We start from the raw sequence: 21,265 nt of genomic DNA, 5'->3' as shown, positions 1-21,265 counted from the left end.
GCCACCTACAGTCCACGACCTACAATTTGAGAACCATTACTTCTCAACTACTTATTCAATACGATTGTTTCCTAACCTACAAGTGAAAGTGCAGGAAATGTTCTTTCACACAAAATAATTTGTCCCTTGTAGTGAATCGACCAACACATCATGTCAGTTAAATAGCAGACAGCTTCTGAAAAAAACAGACATTCCAGTTTGTGGGGCAACGCACACTTGCCTTGGCTCCCAGGCAAGTCTCAAAGTCCGTCTTCATGTCTGACACGGCTACTTTGTCCTGAGGTCGTTTGGGTCCACTACAGCAAGGCACGACAGTATGGAGATCCAGCTCTACAACCTGGACAACAGGGGGAACAAAGAATCTCTCACCAAAGCGCTAACATGAAGCAAAACAAAGGAAGAAACATTACTCTAAAGGATGTGTATACATTGAAGAATTGGGGCAAAGCATATCAATAGGTTCATAATAGTGATATAGCTGGGGATGGTCCTTCATAAACAAACTTCACCCGGTCACTGTGATGTTTAGGGGCAATCTGGAATCCTTTGTTTATGAAGGTTCATAATAGTGATATAGTTGGAGATGGTCCTGCTTCGAGCAGGGGGTTACACTAGATGAGTTCTAACTTTAATTTTCTATCATTCTATCAACAGCTACCATTGACTTCTGAGGGGCTATTTAGTTTCTTACAAGCTTTAGTGTTCACACCACCCAAAGAAAGTGTTTAAGGGCAATTTTTCTCACAGCCATGTGAGATGAGTTACAAGTTCCAATATTGTTGGCTCCCAGGTAAAAAGGAGCCTAAAATGGCTTTGGCAATTTTGAGAATTTTGCCCCTCCATCTTGTCTTCAGAAGTTAACACACATCCTACTGCTAACATTGGGAAATACAACACAAACATACTATACAGCACACAGGCAAACAATTTGTGATTCACCACTCATTAACGGCATTAGGTTTAGGTAATCTTCTCTCATTACAAAATTTGAGAGACTGTCAAACCCAATTTAGCTCTGTTTCCACCTCCAACCCCCATGTTTCCCAATTATAAGGGCTGGTTCTTTCGTTCTTTAAATCCATAAAACCCTGGCTAATAAGTTCTCTCACAGTAAAGAAGTGACAAGTCTTGCTTTAGCAATGCCAACGAGGGGCTGTTGTTTTTTTATTGAGGTTTCTGTACACAAACCAAGACCTTTCAGTTCCCCATGCTTCTTGAATGATACAGCTTGTATTGTTTAGTGTCATAAAGCCAGCTTCTTAAAAGCGCAGTACTGGCATGGATAACTAACCATGCTACAAAAAGATGCAACTGGGGATGAAACTACAAAGAAAGTTAGTATGGAAAGTTAAAAAGTCAGGCTATATTTTTTCCTTGCATCTTTTGAAATCCACCTTTACAAGATCAAATAGAAATTAACAAAAGTAAATAATATTGAAGGGAAAGGGTGAATTGGAGGAATAAAAGGGAGACTAGAGACTAAATGCTGATCAGTCTACTAACCTGAGTGAAATCTGGATCTTGAGATGATCTATTGAAGTCTCTAAACATTCCCACCGCTTCAAGGTATTTCTTTATATGCTTAACTTTTTCTTCATCACGGCCTAAAGTGAAAGATATTATAAAATAAAAGGAAAAAAAAACAGTCAAACCAAAGAAATGCAGCAAGATTTTAAATAGGCAGAACAAGGCGTTTCGTAGGAAGGTTTTATTAGCAACAGCTTAACATACACCTAGTTGCTGTTTTACTAAAAAGCAGGAAGAGAGAATCTGCTAGATCACCGATTATCCCAAACCTGGGTAGTTTATTTACACCCCAAAGTTTGAGTCGAGCTCTCAAAGATTTTTCAGCAGAAAATCTCTTACGCCGGAGTCCTTACAAGCATGATTCATCTCACCAGCTGCCCAGTACCTGAGGCAAAGAATTGCATTTTTATAACATATCAAATAGTCCCTGTGCAGACCTAAGAGGTTTATAAAAGTGCTAGCACCAAAATGCATGCTGTTGTGGTTCCAGTTTCAGCCCCTTTCTTACCCATGGTGAGCAAAAGAAATTATTTTCAAGTCAACAGAATTATACCAGCAAATTACATCTCCAAGTCTCAGCACCAGGTGTTAAAGTTAAAGCTTCCTCTCACAATCAAGCACACCTGCTCTGCATATATCAAATTCAGGGTCATCTTCGATTCGAGTACATATGGCAATATTGGCCCTTACTTGCACCTACATTAATACTCAACACCTTGAAGTGTAGAATGAGTAATAATGAAGTTGATTTGCACTACAAGCTAGACAGAATGAGAAAAGGCAAGTTAAACTGTTAGCTAGAATTGCCAGGTAGAAACCTAAGTATTTTCCAGGAGTCCTTTTTCTAACCTTAGACAGTAAATTCAGTGAGACTCCACTGACAACAGAAAGATCCATTTGGCCTCATTTGTTAACATGCAGAACTGAAGTCACAGAAATACTTCTACAAGTAAAAGAATCACACACTTACCAGCTCCTAGCATAACTGAGGGGTTACTCATATTAGTACAGCTGGTAATGGCTGCAATGACTACTGAACCATGGGTAATCTCAAAATGAGAGCCTTTATAAACAAACTTCACCCGGTCACTGTGATGTTTAGGGGCAATCTAGAATCTTTTGAATCCTTGCTAAAAAGGAAAGGTTCAACTTGGCTGCTCTTAATACTCACCCGTTTGGATCAGGTACCTGATGCTAACTTCATCTACTGGAAAGAAAGCAGCAGTTGCTCCATACTCTGGACACATGTTGGCAATGGTGGCTCGATCTGCAATGGACAGCTGGGCTACACCGGGCCCAAAAAACTCCACAAATTTACCCACAACGCCAACCTGGCGAAGGTGCTGTAATAACATTAACAAAATTGTTCAGCATCATGTCTGGTATTTAGTTTTTATAAGCCACAGAGCTAAGGTACAAGGTGCTGCTCTACACTAGTAAGCCAGATTCTTTAACATGAAGACAACAGACCAGAGCACCAAAAACCTTTACATCTCATTATCGGGGCCAAATATGAAGGAAAATGTTAACACTCCTCTAGTAAAATAGGGGAATTGCCATTCTGAACCTCATTTTCCTCTTAGTTACACTAGATTTAATGTTGGTAGAAACTGCATTGGAATTAGTCCTAAATTACTCCAGCATAAGTGAAAAGAAAATGAAGACCAGCATCCTTCACTTTACAAAATGCAGTTATCACCAAATGTCTCTGACAAAATTCTTAGATACAGTCTAGTTCCCTTAACTTCTTCAAAAACAGAGACCCCATGTGCCACACAACTTCTATGGAAAGCAAACATAAAAGAATGACAGTTGCTATACTGATTGACTGTGACAGAAATAAAAGTAATTGGAGACAGCCCCTGTGCATAAATCAGCTGCCCGGGGAAGAATGAGTGCCACCAATTGCAAGATTTTTTGCTCCATGGACACATGAACATTTGAAATCAGATAAAGATGGATGACATTTGGATGAACTCGGACAAAAGAGGGTAAAAATGTCAGATTTCCTAATCCTGCTTAGCATTTGGCTTTGGTGCCCCATGATGAGGTTCTGTACTAGATTTCTGAATTCCAGCTCAATGGAATCAGACCAACTGACACTTAAATACTGTCACTAGCAGTGGTGCAAGGACTAAAAACCATCATGCTTATGCAATATGGGAGTGATAAAGTTGTAAACCGAACCTTAATTTCAGTATTTTCTGACTTGCTTTCACATTCACAATCCTAAATGCTAACCTACTTTATTAGTGGAGTTTTGAGTTATATTGTGTTTAAAGATGGACATCATTAAAACCCTCACTGTTACTCATTTATCTTTTTCCATCACCCTAGTTCCCTCTCAACCTGTTTTACATCTTGGATCGAGATTATAATTGGCTCAAAGAATGGCTCACTAAGGATATTAAAGCCAACAGGGGGCAAGCAGGATTGGACATTGACTCCACTGCCGGTGGTGCAATGGATTAGTAGGCAAGAGCAGATAAAGAGTTTGTGTAACTCAGGACCTTCACTGGATCTCAGGGAATTAAATCAATGTCAAATTCTCACAGAGGGGGCTCCTAAGGCCACTCTTAACATTAAGACAATGCATGCAAACACAAATGCCTGTGTTGCACTTTAGGATGTTACAAGAAATCTTCCTAAGCAGTGTCAAAAGTGGTACAGGTATTTACCTTGGTAACTGTGAGCACTATGTCAGTGGATGTTACGAGAGGTTGAGGATTTCCTTTTAGCTTGTAACCGATCACTTCAGGAAGCACCATGCTGATTGGCTGACCCAGCATCACAGCTTCTGCCTCAATGCCACCAACTCCTGAATCCAAAGACATTGCATGGTCAAAGGTTTAAAAAGAAAATAAATCTACTGAAATAATGTGGTTGCAAATGAAGTTAAAATGCAAGGAGTCAGCAGATAACAAGGTTGAGCTAGAAGACACTTATCAGACTGCTCCAGTTTGTTTTGCACGCCATTTAAACCTCTGTTTATAAAATACGGTCTCTGTTTATAAAAAAGGATTCATACCATCTCAAAACTGAACTGCATTTAAATGCAATTGCATTATGCTGCTGCTTGATCTGCCTACACAAGGATGAGTTGAGTTCAGCACTATTAGCTAATCATGAGTGAACCCTGGACCCAGAAGATTTTTCCTCTGGCCTACACGTAACACCACTGAGGGCAACTTGTCCTAGTCTACACAGACCAGTCAGCAGCCTGTCAGGCAACACAAGTTTGTTTAAACACTGTGTAACCATTTCCTTGAAGTAGAGGCTATCATGACACAGTTCATCTTCCAAAAAAAATTATTTGTACTGCAACATCACCTACAAGGCAGTTGTGGCTAAGGACCCCCATTGTGCAAGTTGCTCTATAAATAAATGAACATTTTTCTTGTTCCAAACAGCTTGCCATGCAAGTAAGAAAGAGGGTCTGATACAGTGCTTTATAACCAAGCTAGCAGAAATTCCTACAAAACTATAAGAAAGCAACATCTATAAAATACCAAGACTGTAGCACTAGGTAATGTGGGCAACAAAACTTTACTAGTATGTTTGTGAACAGTTACATCATTGTAAAAATCTTTGGGGAAAGAAAATTTGTTCAGCATGCATACAGTGCTAAGCACAATTTGATCCTGGAAAAAGTAGGGATTCTATTGCAATACAAATTATTAGAGTTATTGGAGTATTTCTTAGGCATTCTCTATATTAATTACATCATGACTTCAAATATTTTGGTTACATTTATATATTTGTGCTGCCAATATTGCAAAGCAGCTGTTGTCTGCCACTGCATGTACACATTTCTATCTGTTCCTTTGACAAGCATTATCTAAGCACAGAACATCAGTTTTAGAGCACCAATCAAGCCCAGACATCTTGTACTTCACACCCTCTCATTAATGTTGGCTTAGAACCAGAAGCTCCAATCCAGCATTGCATTTATAGTTATCATCACTGGGCAAAACCTTAAGAGCAGTTAAGTGACAGAAGCGCAATCTGTCTTTCAAAAAGGTGCTGGCTCCCAAGAGTGGAAGCCACCTCTGAAACTGAAAATTGGGTTTTTAATATCATTTAGGTGCTTTTTTTTTGTTTTTTTTTGTGGGGGGGGGGAGTACCCAGGAGATTTTTCCTCATGCTTGTTTAAACTCTAAAGAGGGAATATTAAAAAAAGACACCAAAAACTAAAAAACCAAACATATACACATGAAACATTCCACCACCTAGTGAATAAAAGCAACGTGATTTATTGTTGGCTACTACTCTTATCATTGGGTATAGAATGGAAAACTAAGTTAAAAAGCCCTGAACCTAAAGAGTTATTTGAACTGGGAGGAAAAAAAGAGGAGAGGGGGAGCAGGGGAAGATCCAAAAGGGGTCAGGGGTGCAGTGGCATGTATGCCTCCTACCCCCCTTTCAGTTACCCACACCACAGGAGCAATACCCAGGGGTTTTAAGTCCCTGAAGCAAGTAAGAATCCCCTCCCACCCATACTCCTTCATGTTCAGCGTGTCCCCCCCAACACTGCTGCCACGCTGCCCAGCTGCCCCAAGGAGGGAAGCTTCAAAGCTGCTCCTGTCCACTCCAGCCAGACTCAGCCAGGGACAACAGCAGCAGCATGCAGGTCCCTCCTCCCTGCCCGGTCCCCCTGAAAGGCTGGGAACAGGCACAGAGGAAGGGAACCTGCCTGTACTGCTGCTACTGCCCCCGTCTCTAGCGAAGCCTAGCTCCACCTGCAGGAGCGGCTCTGGAGTCAACTTCCCCACCCCCAGGTCATCTGGGGACAGTGGCAGCAGTGGGCAGGGGAGGAAGTGGGGAAATGGGATGGGAGGGAATGTGCCCACTGAGGACAGAAGTAAAGGGAAGTGGGAGGGAAGTTCCTTACCTGCCTGAGGAACTTTTAAAAAAATTATTTTATTTTTAATGTCCCCAGTTGCTGCTCATGTGGCACTGTCTGCCTGCCTGCCCTGATGGACCACCCTGCAGAGCTGGTTGCTGCTCCTGCATCAGCACTTTTTGAAATCCTGGATCTTACCATGGGGAGGAAGGGGGGAGAAGCTTGTGATGCTTAATCTGTCTTTGTTTCAACACAATAGATGTTTTCCTCCCCCGTTCAGCTGAGGTGCAGTTTGCCAGTAACGCTAGTCATACTCAGTTAAATGGTACTCAAAAATTCAATCCACTTACCCCAGCCAAGCACTCCCAAACCATCAATCATTGTAGTGTGTGAATCAGTGCCCACCACACTATCAGGATAATAGTACCCATTCTGATCAAACACCACTCTTGCCAAGTACTCTAAATTCACTTGGTGGATAATCCCTGAGCCTGGGGGAATAATCCTCATGTTGTGAAAAGCCTGGGAGCCCCACTGAAAAACAGAATAGAAACCCAAAATGTTGAATGCCCAAGAACAGTAAAAAGGTGTTAATTCATCCTTTTTGTACATGAAAACAAGATTTTTCTTGTACCTTCAAGAACTCAAACCTCTCCTTGTTCCTTTCAAACTCCAGATCTTGATTCTTCTGTAAACTGTCTGTCCTGCAAATGGAAATAAAGATTATGAGGAGCTGCAGGTCTCCAACTGGATTTGGTGTGTGGTCCAGCGTGTGTGTTCACAAAAACAAAAGAGCCATTCCATCTAACAATGTTGATCATATTCATACGTTCTAATCTCACTGCTGTAGTGAGCGTGAGGCAACTGATGAAAGGGGTTTAAATCAGTTAAGACCTAGAGGATGTTTCAAAATGTTAATGCTGTATCCAATGAAGGCATTAACTTGACTTAGGAAAGTCTACTCTGCATGTTAAAGCAAAGGAAAGTTTTTAAAATCTAAATTATAAGCAATCAGCACAACAGTGAAGAAAGCTGAAACAACATCATCCCATAATTATGGCTAAATACACATTATAATTGATTCAAAATGCATACTACAGTACTTTTGAAACACACAAGAAGTCCCTAAGCTTATTCTGAAAGGTTCCAACTGAAGCTTTTTCCCTTGTTCTGAGAACTAACTTATACATTCCTGAATGCTCCGAAAGAACTAAAGAGCGCAGCTGGTCAACATTTTTAAATACTTTAAAAACAAACAAAAAACTCCATGAGCTTAAGACAAAAAACATTAATTTCTGGTGAAAAAGAAATTTCCGGTGAAAATAAAAAGATTTAACAATCCTAAGAATTAGAAGCGATTCAGTTTTGATTTCCCCCCAATTAAAAAAAAAAAAAAAAGAATATGCTATCCTTCTGTCACAAGAAAATAGGTCATTTTCAAGGGGTTTAATAATAATATACAGATTCAAATCAAAGGGGGAAAAAAACAAAACAGGAATTAGAAGTAGATCTTTTGATGTATTTTAGTTTGATGCTTTTAAGAAATAAAAATGGTCTTTGCAAAATATATTTGTGCAGAGACTTATTTTATAAGCGATTAAAAAAACATGAGCTCATTGTGGAAATGTTCTTTATGTCAGAGAGTTTCCTTCTACTTTTGTCATTGTTTTTTTTTTTTTTCATTTAGGTAGCCAGGGCCATGAGGTATTTCAGTGTGCTAGTTGAATATGCTTGCAAGTATCTAAGGATAAGTAAGCTTTTTGTTATAGAATTTGCTGAGGACAACCAATTCACAGTTTAACTTTATAGTCATAACAGATTGTGTGCTGGCAGCACTATTACCCACACCAGTGGCTTGAGTCCTCTTATTTCTCATTACTCTAGGGCAAATGCAACAAGGGTAAAATGAATTCAAGGCAGAAAGGAACTACTGAGAAGCATGAAAAAAGCTACAAGACCAGCTAAGAAGACCTAGACTGTAGAGAAGCTTTTAAGGTCCCAAAAACTGTAGGTAGATAGAGCCTTGTGTAGAGCCCCGTTGATTTTGGAGAAGATCACTGAAAGTGCAAACATTTGTTTCTAGAGGGAACTTATTGCAGGGTTGGAGATTATTGTAGGATCCCCTCTTCCTTCCTTCTATTGCCTCTTTCTTTCTTCCTTCCTTCCTTCCATTTTTTGTAGGGTCAGCATGTTCTCCGTGTTTCTTCTCTATGGTAGCAATGAACTAACACCTCATTTTCAGTGCTGCACCATCCAGTCTACTACATTCTTGCATAAACAGGCTGAAATTGAGGCACCTTAGTTTATCATCTGTGTAAAACTTAAGGGTATTAAGGGGTAAGGTGGATGGTGGCAAGGAGTGTGACTTTCAAGCAATTATAGTTACCATGGAAAACTAGAAGAAGTCACAGTATCTGACTGTGTCTTTTTAAAATTAACTTCATCCCAGACGAAGAGTTATTGAGAAAACTGCTGTGAGGAGGAACAGGGTGGGGAGTAGGGAAAACACACACACACACACACACACACACAAAGCTATTAAGATAGTTTAAATTAATATGCAGGGTCCATAATATCTTGGACAGACCCTCAGCTGGTGCAATTCATTTTCTCTCCACTAATTTGAATGGAGCAATATTAGTGAACACCAGCTAGGCCTGGCTTCCTAGCAAGCACCAAAATAAGATCCGTTTCATTCCCTTACCTCCTGTTGAAGTCAACTTGAATGGAATGATCAATTACGAGGTCAGCAGGACAGATGGGATTGATTTTTTCAGGGTCTCCACCAAGCTTCTTCACAGCATCTCGCATTGCAGCAAAGTCAACGACTGCAGGTACACCGCTAAAATGAGACAAGATTGAACAAACTGAAGTAACTAATTTGACGCACACAGCTGAGAACCCAAAACACAACGGGGGCATAGAACTAGTGTAGCAGAAAAAGCACAGTTATAGTCAGGTTCACAAAAACTAGTTTTTGGATGCAGTGACAGGGAAAGGATAGCTGTGCAATGTAGGGAGCAGATGGGCAGTCAGGATAACTGGTCCTGCCCAGAATTCCATGTGATCCTTCCTTCCCCCACTTTGTCTGTCTGGTCATCTTAGACTGGAAGGTATTGAGGACAGAGGCTGCCTCTTACTTGGTTTGCAAACAGTGACAAGCATAAGAGAACTCTAATCTTGATCAGAAATTTAAAGTGCTAACATACTAAAAACATTCAAACCTTTGCCCAAGCTGACCAAAAGAAAGTATCTTCAGACTTGTAAGCTGAATGGATGCAAACTAGCAGGAATGCGAGTATGGGACCTCTCCATGAGGATAAGTTGTTTTGTGGAGGACACAAAACTGTCTTGGTTGGCACTTAGGGCCACACTGAAAACAGGAAATAAAAAGGCCTTGCATCCAACTGTGTCAAAGTCCTTGAATTTGGAGATTTAGAGGTAAAGCTGGCCAACCACATGCCTCATGCTCCAAGAGCTTTCACTTGGCCAAAATTCACATTGAAAGTATCTCTTCATACCAACCCTGAAAACAGAAACGCTCCAAGAAATGGAAGAGCAACAAGCAAAAAACTTCTTGCGGATTTGCATTTGCCTTTTATGAGAATACTGGAAGCCATTTTCTTACTGTTAATTAAAACTTCCCAGTCAAAGTGAATTAGATTAATTTTGCTGCATTTCACAAAACAGCAAATCAAGGATGAGCGGGTAGGTCTTGTTTGACCAATCTCATTTCCTTCTATGACCAGGTGACCTATCACCTGGACTAGGGAGAAGAGGCTGATGTCATATATCTTGACTTCAAAAAAGCTTTTGATCTGGTATCCCATGATCACCTCTTGGCCAAACTGGCCAGTTGTGGCCTTGGCTCCACCACGATCTGCTGGCTGGGAAACTGGCTCTGTGGTCAGACCCAGAGGGTTGTGATTGATGGCAGTCACTCACAACCTGTGACCAGTGGGGTCCCTCAAGGCTGTCCTTGGACCCATACTGTTCAACATCTTCATTAATGATGTGGACACTGGAGTCAGGAGTGGACTGGCCAAGTTCACCAAACTTTGGGGCAAAGCATCCTCACCAGAAGATAGGCGAGTGATCCAGGCTGACCTGGACAAGCTCAGCAAATGGGCAGATGAGAACCTGATGGTGTTTAACACCGAAAAATGCAAGGTTCTCCACCTTGGGAGGAAAAACCTGCAGCATCCTTATAGGCTCGGCAGTGCTACTTTCGATAGCACTACAGAAGAAAGAGACTTGGGGGTCATCATTGACCACAAGATGAACATGAGCCTGCAATGCGATGCTGCGGCTAGTAAAGCGACCAAAACGCTGGCTTGCATCCATAGATGCTTCTCGAGCAAATCCCGGGACGTCATGCTCCCCTTGTACTCGGCCTTGGTGAGGCCGCAGCTGGAGTACTGTGTCCAGTTTTGGGCTCCACAATTCAAAAAGGATGTGGAGAAGCTTGAGAGAGTCCAGAGGAGAGCCACGCGCATGATCAGAGGTCAGGAAAACAGATCTTACGATGACAGACTGAGAGCCATGGGACTCTTTAGCCTGGAAAAGCATAGGCTCAGGGGTGATCTGATGGCCACCTATAAGTTTATCAGGGGTGACCACCAGGATCTGGGGGAACGTCTGTTCACCAGAACACCCCAAGGGATGACGAGGTTGAACGGTCACAAACTCCTGCAAGACCGTTTCAGGCTGGACATAAGGAAGAATTTCTTTACTGTCCAAGCCCCCAAGGTCTGGAACAGTCTGCCAGCGGAGGTGGTTCAAGCACCTACACTGAACACCTTCAAGAGTAAATTGGATGCTTATCTTGCTGGGATCCTATGACCCCAGCTGACTTCCTGCCCTTCAGGCAGGGGGCTGGACTCAATGATCTCCCGAGGTCCCTTCCAGCCCTAATGTCTATGAAATCTATGAAGATGTCAAATATTTTTCCTTCAAAAGCCACACAGCTACTTAGAGTAAAACCATGAATAGAAAAGCAGAACTTATGATAAAGTTACAGTTATATGCTCCAACTGCATGAACTTTTTGTAACAGCAATCCAGGAGGAAAAGGAAGAGACAGTAAGGAAGGCCAAGCATGTGGACACTTACAATGTTCTTAGCTTCAACGCCTTTTAAAAAGTCAGCCTAGGAAGCTCACTTATCAGAGAGCTAACTTAGCTTACTGAAAGCAGCAGGAACAATGAAGGAAATAAAGATAAGCATTGTTACACCACACTTAATATTACTTTAGGCAAGTAACTGAATTGACATCTTATCTCATGCTATACTTATGGCAGAGGAAGCAATCAGTAATATGAGCTAGTAGAAGTATTGGTACATACAGAAAGAAAAAAGAAAAGGACACAGGAGGCTACTGTCAACACTTCTGGAGACTGGAAAAGTGACTTCTTGTTACACATCAGAAACTAAAATGTATCCAATTAGGAACTCCCGAAAAGCCTAACCCTGGAGTCTAACTTGCAATTTAATCATCAGTGCTCAGGTTAGTCACCAAGTTTTTTTCAAGAGAGTTCAGCTCCTATTTAGACATCTACATAAAAGCAATTATTTCAAAAGTAAGGACCCAACAGCTTCTGATGCAACAGTTCTAAGATATTTCAGAAGACCTCTGCACTCAGCTTGGCTGCTTCTCTAAATACCAGAATAGGAAAGCAGCTCTTCCAAAAGTGTGGCTTAACCTTTCTGCCCTACAGGTTCTCCATTTGTGACAAGGTAACAATAGCACCTAGCTCACGAGGCAAAAATTAAATTAGGACCTCAAGATCATTTCCAATAGAAGAATGACAGTTTCCTTTATTGACTTCAAAAAACAACCAAGACTGGGTCCTTGGTGCTTGCAAAATGATCTAGAGAATGCAAGCCAGTACAAATGCCAAGCATTAGACATTGTACCTTCTCTCTCACACCTACGGGTGAAGAACAGAATGTACTTGTGCTTTAGTAACAAACCCATGAGGCTAAACCAAATTCTCTCCTACCATGAAGGGTTGAAAGATCAAAGGACAGTGGACTATTGATTCAAGCACAGTACAAAGCAACACAAAGTTCTACTTGAAAATCCATCCCTCTTGCAAACTACCCTTGGAAAGCTAACCATACTGCAATGCAGTCAACTGATTTCTTTGTTCTGAATTTGTATTTTACAAGCAAGATAGTAACATTTTTGCATTGGTTTCAAGCAACTGCCTTAGAAACATGTAAGTTCTAGGACAATATTTACAAGTCAGTTCTCAAAGACAGAAATCTAGAATTGCCAACTATACCATCAAAATCGGTAGGACCCTTCTAAAATACGTCTCATTTTGTCCCTCCATATTTTTAAATAGCATCATAAAAGTATTCGTTTCCCTCAAAACACAGTGTTTTATCAAATGCTTTTAAAATGTCTGGTGTTTGTTTAAAGCAACACTATGAACCTCACATGCAGCAGTTTTAAGACAATATTTAAAGAATACTTCAGACACTTCACCTGCTCTCCATTCTCTCTCCACCCCCATCTGAACTCTTCTGCAGCTCTTACAATCATATTTCCCTAGTTTGAGGGAGTGTTAAGACTCACGTGAAGTCCTGTAGAATAACTCGTGCAGGTTTAAATGGCACTTCAACATTCTTGTGTTGCATCACCTGCCAATTGAAGATGTTTTCAACATCTTCCTTCTTCACTAGAAACTCATCACAGTTACGGATGGCTGACTCCAGAAGGACTTTAATAGAAAATGGCAACCGTTCTGGGAAAAGAAAGAGACTGGAAGTAGTTTGGTTTTCATGTCTTAGATGTCATATCCAAATGCCTGCATGTGGCTATATCCTTTCACCTGTTAGGAGAAGTCGCAGCTACAGTGAAGCAAATGAGGCTTTTGCCATTAAGCCTGGGAGGTGGGACAGGACGGGAGGCATGATTTCACTCATTAAAAGAGGATATGCCTCATGGTCATTAATAGCTGATCCCTAATAATATTTAGAGCTCCTGAAGAGAGAAATATGCTGTAAAACACACTCGATCCCTTTGAATTCAAGCCAAAGGATGCCTTACCTTAATCTACAGAATGCTCACTACCTGAGTGCTAGCCCCAAACAGTGTAACCCCTCAAAAACATACAACAAACAAACAGATCAAACCAACAAACAACGCTCCCCCCCCCCACATTTTGACTCAATTAATTTCCAGTGTTCCAAGCCTTAGAACATTTCCCCACAATAATGTATATTATGATGCATACTCTCAGTCATCACCTGGATAATAGGTATTACCATAATAATGGTTTATGTGGCCCTATCGTATTTCAGGGATCCAGTGTCACATTTCAAGGCAGAGTCAATGCTAACTTGTATGGCTAAAAAAAAAAAAAATCTATCATCAGGAAATTACACAATAATTTTCTGTTATGGAGTTGCTTGCCTCTTTATTTGAAGAAGTGAACAACTGTCACTGCTGCCATTACTAAAATTCATTATGGCAATTCTTGTATTTCTAAAGGACCCTGCCAGTCTTTAAGGGACAAAACGATAGCATTAGTTTATTTGTCATCATCAGTCTAAACGAACCACAAGATACTGGGCTTGAGAGGACATTGTTTTCTACCATTTAAAGAAAAATAGCAACAATCTACCCCTTGATCAACTTTTAGTTTAAGCAACAGTTTCTCATCTATAGGCTGCGGATATATATGAATACATGTAGTGTTAGCATTGGCTTTAAACATCAACAGTAACAGTTAAGCATCTGAGTGTGCCATGAAAGGGAAGTTTGCATGAATTCAGGAAGAGTAAGAGTTTTCAATGGAGTAAGCAGGAAAGATGTAAAAAAATTCCGATTAATTGGCAGATTCAAAGATTAGACACACAGCAGTTCCCCACAGCCTTTTTCCAGCATTGGGAAGGAAGGAAGGATAAACCAAGCTTCATTTCTACTGTACCCTTTCAAACTTAATGGCACCATAAGGAAAAATTGCCCTTCTGCTTTTTCTAGCTATTGTGGTCCTTCATGCCCACACCATGAAGCACATGCTGTACACTGGGAAACACTGAACTATTACATGAAATAGGGAATTATCCAGTTCAGAGTTACAAGTAATAATATTACTGTGCTAAGAGACTAATAAAACAAAGTTTGGATTCTAGTTTGCAAACATTAGAATCCAGTTTTCAAGAAGCAACCTCCCTGTACCATTCTAGGACCGCAAGGCCCTCCTACAGTTATTTTCAGTGCCACATGCAGCAAGTAGCAGGGAGAAGATATGACGATGTCAATTCCTTTATGGTGTCAACATACCATATCTTTCGTCTTTCAATTTGCTCACATTGAAGAATTTCTTTTCAGGCTGGTTGGAGTCTAATGGCTCCACGATCTGCATGAAAGGGTTGCTCATGATGAAAGGTCCTTCGTGTCACTGAAAGCACAAAAGAGAGAAAGTCCCGTCACCTGATACAACCTAAATGAAGAGTGGCCTCAGCAGTTAAGCCTGTATCAGATTGTATATTACTGAGCAAACAAACGATTCACTCATTATGCCCCTGAAGTCATTTTAAGATGACAGAAAGACTATAAAAGTGCAGTAATTTCTCTGTAGTATATTTTCAGCTGGATTTCATGACTCTCTAATTTAGGAACCACAGTAACACTGTGGTGCCAAGTCTTCCACAGTGATTTCCAAGATGAACTGACACGTGTTCCCACCCTGCATTCAAACAAACAGAAAGCATATAGCACCAGACAGAATCCAATAAAGACAATAAACCCTGATCTTAAATTTTCAAAAGGGCTAAGTACCCACAGCTTTCGTGGATTTATATGCCACCTGTTGGGGTGGCATATAAGCACTGGAAAAATAAACAGATAAATAACCTCATTGTACACATTTTTTTCCAGTTTAAACGTTGCGTATAACTGTGACTTAATTTTAGCTATTGTAGTGGCCCAGCAGGTGGAACATTGATTTGGAGATGGTGGTTCTAGCCACCACTCTTCAATTGGCATACTTTGTGTCCCTGGGCAAGTCATGTCACTTTTCTTGGTCTCCCCATCTGTAAAATGGGGATAGCAATACTGACCCCCTTTTAAAAGTCTTTCAAATCTATTCAAATCTATCTAAATATTTGTTCTAATCATCATACTAATACAGGCCAAGTTGTGCATTCATTTTGCCCATCAAGATTCTATCTTCCCAAGTATACCTGGGACAATTTGGATGAATAACAGGTTCATGTCCTGTCCCATTTTGTTTACAGAAACCTTTAACTAGAGGTCCCTGTGTGTGGGAAGGAGCACTGAGGTTTTAAATGAGTAGCAAAGAAAGAAGTTAGGTTAATAAGAAAGTTTGTATGGTTCTGTCACATGTACTGCTCAGTGCACAATGTAAATAATTGCCCAGGATATGCCAAAAAGCAGGCAGTGCCAAACAAACCAAAACTCAAACCCACCATTCTATTCCATTTACTGAGCATATTAATGGTGAATTAGAATACGTCTTCCATCTTCCGGCTTGGGCATTATGACCAAAATAAAGATTTGGTGGCTCAAACTCTGTCTTAAGTTATTATGGGCCACTGTTTAAGTTGTAGATGCCTGCACTTTGGTGTTGACAGTCTCATGTCATACCCACTGTGGACTTTACATGGGTGCAATGACTGAAGCCCAGTAAACAATTCTGCTGGGGACATCCAGGAAGGAGGAAAATCCAGCTGCTCCTAGCCAGACCTAAGAGCAGTCAAACTATTTTTACTTCCAATGTCAATAGACTCTAAAGGACACTAAACACAGAGGGAACAAGTAGGATGCTTAAGCAAGCACACTTTTAACAGTGACCTTTCAGAGCAGAAACACAAAGTTTGGGATTCAGACTTTAGGGGTCATAGGAAAAGCTTAGATCTAGGCCATCTGATTTAAAATAAAAACTATTTTACAGTGTTGTTTTACTGGGTTCTTTGTCCTTCTCCTTTGCTCTTCCCCACCCTCCCAAATCCATCGGGTTCAGTGCCTATGTGATCAGACAGACTTTATCGGATTCTGGATCTCCGAAAAATTGCGCAGATAAGAAATCAGAAATCAAGTCTGCATAAGTTTTACCTAGCTGACAATAAATAAAAATGAGTGGAAGAGGAAGTGAAGTGGCGCTACAATCCTTGTACTGGTACCAAGAAAGAGAGAATCCAAACAGAATTTAAATTGATGGGGGTGGGAGGGGAGGGTATTGGAATACAAGGCCTCAAAGGGTATATGCAGGATGTAAATCAGCAGATGCCTCCCCTACACACTAGCTAATCTATTCTTGTGAAATTATAGATAAGACTAAAATAGCCTTACTGTGTTTAAGAAGTCAAGGTAAACATTAAGCTCTTTCCCAGCATTTACTTCGATATCCTAAATACAGGAAAAAGGTGGGAGCCTTCTCCATGTAGCAAAGATTAGAGCAGAGAGGGTCTTCGAAGGATGGGGCTAGGATAACAGCAGACAGATTCCAAAAGTGTCCTCACCTGCCTCAGAGTGGCAAATCCACTGGCCATGCAACACCACAAAGTTTACCTTTACATCACAGAGCAACTCTCACATACACAGGTGAATATGCTTCCAGCCTCAACTACCCCTGTGCAAAATGGAGTTTTCTACCTAAGAGGACTTTTACATTCTTTGATTTCTCCTCAGCCTGAAGAAGTGTGCACGCCCAAAAGTTTGCAAAAAAGATGTTTGCTACTTTTTAGTTGGTCTAATAAAAGATATTACCTCTGAGCCAAGAGTTTTGCGTTTTCCCTTTACTCAACTGCATTTCATTTATATCCTGATGGTCTATTCCTTATCTACCCTTTTCTGAACCTAGCCCTCTGTTCACTCATTAACAGAAATCCTTCCTTAATGGCTTTTTTTACTATGAGAAGCTACTGTTTTTGGGCACAGAACATCAGTGAACAGCAACACACAAGACAAAGCTATTTTAAAGCCCATACAAATTGAGATGTGCATTTATTTTGATTAATCTACAGCTTTCCAGATACAAGGATGTTTTTACACCTAAGTCATAACAGTTATAACTGTTTTTTCATTTGCGCTATCCATTTTCACGTGGGGTAGGGCAGCGAAAAAAGGTTTATTTAGCAACAAAAATCATCATCTTCACACTACACATGAAGTTATTGGCATGCATTGAGAGAATACTCCTAAGGAACTGACATAGCAACTCTTCATTTTATTAGTATTAAACCAAGGCAGAGAAGGAAGGGGCAGGGGACGAGACGATAGGGGTAAAGAAGAAAAGTCAATGTTCTCTGCTCCTACCACATTACAGAATTCTTCAGAATCAGATCTCATACATTTAGTTGCATCCCTTAACACATACCACTTTGTGGTAACTCAGGAAATTTAAAACAAATCAGTAAGTGCACTAAATCAATGTGCATACGTTAAAAGGGCATTTGACACCATGCAGATTCTCTGTAGAGACATATTAAGGTATAACAATCCAAGATCACTTTACTCCCGAATAAGTGATTTCACCTGGGGGTCTAAGACACTAACTTATGCACAGACTTCACACCTTTAGTTAAATTGCCTTAACTCTTCCAAGCATTATTCCATATATGTAGCCTTAACAACACTTCACAGTACCCTAATGATTGAGGAGATGCATGCTTTTCCACATAATTATTTAAATAGCATTAAAGTGATGTGTTTGATAAGTGACCATCATTACCACTTGGCTTCTCCCCTCATGAGTGACATAAAGCAGCAATATTTTTAGAAGCAATTCCACATAAACCAAATTAAACCAACCAAGAGAAGCACAATTAAATTTTCTCTGGTGGGGTGTTTTAGAAGTTGAAAATTTGTTGAAGATACTTCCAGGAAATCCAACAAACTACAGGGACCAAGAAAATATGTTTTACTTGCTGTCAAGGACAGGGGAAAAAAAACAAGGCCCTATGCCTGCCTTGGCTGTCAGTTCAATGCACTCTATGCTATGTGCTGCTGGCTGAAGGCAAAACAGCCTAAAACTAAAAATGAACAGTACAGACCAGATGAAAACAACAAAACCACACAATCCTGCAATTAATACATATATGAACTTGAATGGTGGGTGGGTGTGTCAAACCAATATTGGGCAATATCCCTTGATAAAACTAAAAGCAAGTATGACTCAAGGGCACAACCTCACTCATAATATCTCTAACACACAGAGTTCAGATTCCACACAAAAAAAAAATCTTTACAATCTGCAGAAACTCTTGAAGCAGTCTTCCCCATGCTCTCATATTCTGTTTAGAGACAGGAATTGAGCAGAGAGATTCAAGACTGGATCTAGCCTTTCCCAAAGACTGTGCCAGCTCTGGATCTGCTACATGAAATCCAGAAGATGTAATAGTGTGAAATTTGCAGTTAACATTTAAATGTGCTTTGAAAACCCACCTCTTGAAAATATCTGCCCTTAGTGGGCTGCCCACTGATCTACCCAAATTCTGCATCAGGCAACAAAATGCAAAAATATCCTCTCCAACCAAAGCTGTAGATGCCCAAAAATGAAATATTACTGAAAATATTTACTCTTCTTACTCAAAAATCAGAAATTCATAAAAACAAACAAAAATAGGGATAAAAAGGACACCTGGAAATCATTTACTCCAGCCACCTGCTCATGGCAGGGTTATCCCTGACTAGACGAACATATAACTTGAACTTCCATAATTTCTTAAATGTTTTTAAAAGGTCCATGTATAATGTGGAATTACTGGCCCACAGAATATTTGCAAATTCCCTTTTCTCCCCACCAAACAACAAGAGGTGGGCATTATAGACAAATATTTTATGTTTAAATATATCCATTTTCATTATCTACAGGCAAAATCAGGACAGTTGCAGCCCTTGGCATATATAGGAAAAGGAACCAAAGAGAAGGCTATTTGGATCAAATCCAATGCTTTGGATATTGGTTGGAACAAGCCAAGTCTTATTTTACAGTGCTTTTGGTTACAATTGTATGCCCACCAACTAGAACAGAGTATGTAAGTGTTCTAGTGAAGAAACCAGTTCTGTTAAGACAAAGAAAAGCTCCTTCTACTTACCATTTGCTCTTTTTAGGTTAGATAAACTCACTATGCCATAAATGTACAGTGTGTTGTGACACTGCTGTAAATAGTACCATTCAGTCCAATGCCTTGAGAAACAGACAAGGTTCTTGGGGTAAATGTGCTATCTTTTATTAGACTAACTAAAATAGTTGAGGGAAAAAAGCTTCTTTGCAAGCTTTGAGGTACAAACACCCTTCGTCAGGCAGAGGAAGACAACTGCAGTTGAATGTGTGAAGAGGTTTTATATCACCATGAGATTGACACTTTATAGGTATTAAAATAATCAATTTAAATGGAACAACCCGGATGGTATCCCAGGCTGAGAACATATGCATCACTTTATTTCTCCTCTAAGTAGTCTTCTTAACGAACAAAGCTAGAGCTGAAATCTTAGATGGCAACAAAGATACAAATGTCTCCAGACAATTCATTCCGGGAAGCATTTTCAGCATTGCAGGCAAGCAATTAAATGTATATTTCTTTTCATTGTAATGTGTTTTCATCACCTTGCCTCATGCCCACTTGGAATATTTGGGGTGTTATTTCCTTCCTTCACTCAGTTGCAGTTTACATTTGTGCCCTTTTTTCAGGGAAATTCAATAGCTCAAAATTTGAGCAATTGATCTAAGGTGTTGCCAAGGAAGCCCTGGTGCAGGACTGCTGAATTCAGAGGATTCTTAGCTGAGCTGCTGGTCACTGGTATAACTCCCTGATGTGCCCAAGGCACATATCAACAGTCATCAAGTGCTAAATGAATATTTTAAGTTTGTTCAACAAGATCAGAGCTAGTAAAGTGGCAGCAGAAGCCTCAGGAACTTGGATGCCAATTTATGGCTACCTCAAGCCAGGGTCCTGTTTCCCCCTACCTATGCATTCATTCACTTTCTGCAGCCCCATAATAAATCATGCCATACAAGTGATGGCCAAAAAAGACTTCGGCTTTGAACAACTTCAGAAAGGTGCAAAATGCCCATGTCCAGTCTCTCTCAGAGATAGCCTTTAGAGGAATAAATTGAATTCACAGTCTAAGAAGACACAAGAAAGAAATTTGATAATCATGCTTATTTTTAACAAGGATGCTTGTCACACAAAGATGTGCAATTATTATCATGTTTGCTGCAGGAAGAGGCTCAAGCAAGTATTGTTAAACAGCTCTGCACTCCAAGCAGAAAATGATTTTATGGACTACAAACTGGCAACAGTGAAAATTAAAGCCACACATTGTATCCACAAGGCAGCAGCTCTGAACTTTGCCCTACATGTTACTTCTGTAGCAACTCACTACTGGTTGGATTGTAACCAACATGGACAAGGAAGGTATTTGTGGGGACTGGCTTTAACTTAAAGATTCCTGCTTCACATAAAGCAGAAGACATAGGGGTATGTTTTTCTGCATATCTATATGGATAGCTGCTACATGCAAGCCTGAGAGAAGCATATCTAGTTTAGTTTCTTTTTCAGCTTCTCTCTACAGGAAGAGAGAGAGAGAAGAAGGAGAGAAAAGAGGGGGAGGGAGAGAGAGAGATCAAGTATGCCATTTACTTCCTTTTATCTATACATTTTATAAGAAGCCATGGACAGTGAGGTGGAAGATGACCAAAGAATGATGTACAGGGGTAGGAAACACTGTGAACAACTACAAGTTCCCTCAATTTACTCCCATTTCAAGGAACAAACCTACAATTGGGCTGCTTTGTCTATAGACCTGCAACTCCTCTTTCATTCCCTGACCTCTGTTGACCTAAGGGGATGTGCTGATGTGTGCATGGAGAAGGAGGTTCTTTTACAAGTATAGTCAAGATGAGAACTGATCAAG

The 21,265-nt window shown here is 40.4% G+C and overlaps 1 protein-coding gene across 1 annotated transcript in view; it reads right to left on the bottom strand.

The window, feature by feature from the left end:
- ACO1 (aconitase 1) overlaps positions 1–21,265 on the bottom strand; it is a 44,045-nt gene that overhangs the window by 17,342 nt on the left and 5,438 nt on the right. The window contains exons 2-10 of the mRNA XM_090038823.1: positions 14,666–14,783; positions 12,953–13,121; positions 9,075–9,212; positions 7,005–7,074; positions 6,721–6,904; positions 4,206–4,345; positions 2,699–2,870; positions 1,504–1,604; positions 221–337 (exon numbers count right to left, since the gene is read on the bottom strand). Of these exons, the coding sequence (XP_089894949.1) occupies positions 221–337; positions 1,504–1,604; positions 2,699–2,870; positions 4,206–4,345; positions 6,721–6,904; positions 7,005–7,074; positions 9,075–9,212; positions 12,953–13,121; positions 14,666–14,762 (1,188 nt within the window). The 5' untranslated portion in view covers positions 14,763–14,783. The remainder of the gene's footprint in view (positions 1–220; positions 338–1,503; positions 1,605–2,698; positions 2,871–4,205; positions 4,346–6,720; positions 6,905–7,004; positions 7,075–9,074; positions 9,213–12,952; positions 13,122–14,665; positions 14,784–21,265) is intronic.

This window comes from Crocodylus siamensis, chromosome 3 (assembly GCF_052110815.1).
Source record: "Crocodylus siamensis isolate JL-2025a chromosome 3, ASM5211081v1, whole genome shotgun sequence".
NCBI classification, from domain to species: Eukaryota; Metazoa; Chordata; order Crocodylia; family Crocodylidae; genus Crocodylus; species Crocodylus siamensis.
The sequence above is the reverse complement of the archived record's forward strand: the minus strand, read 5'-3'. Positions and strand labels throughout refer to the sequence as shown.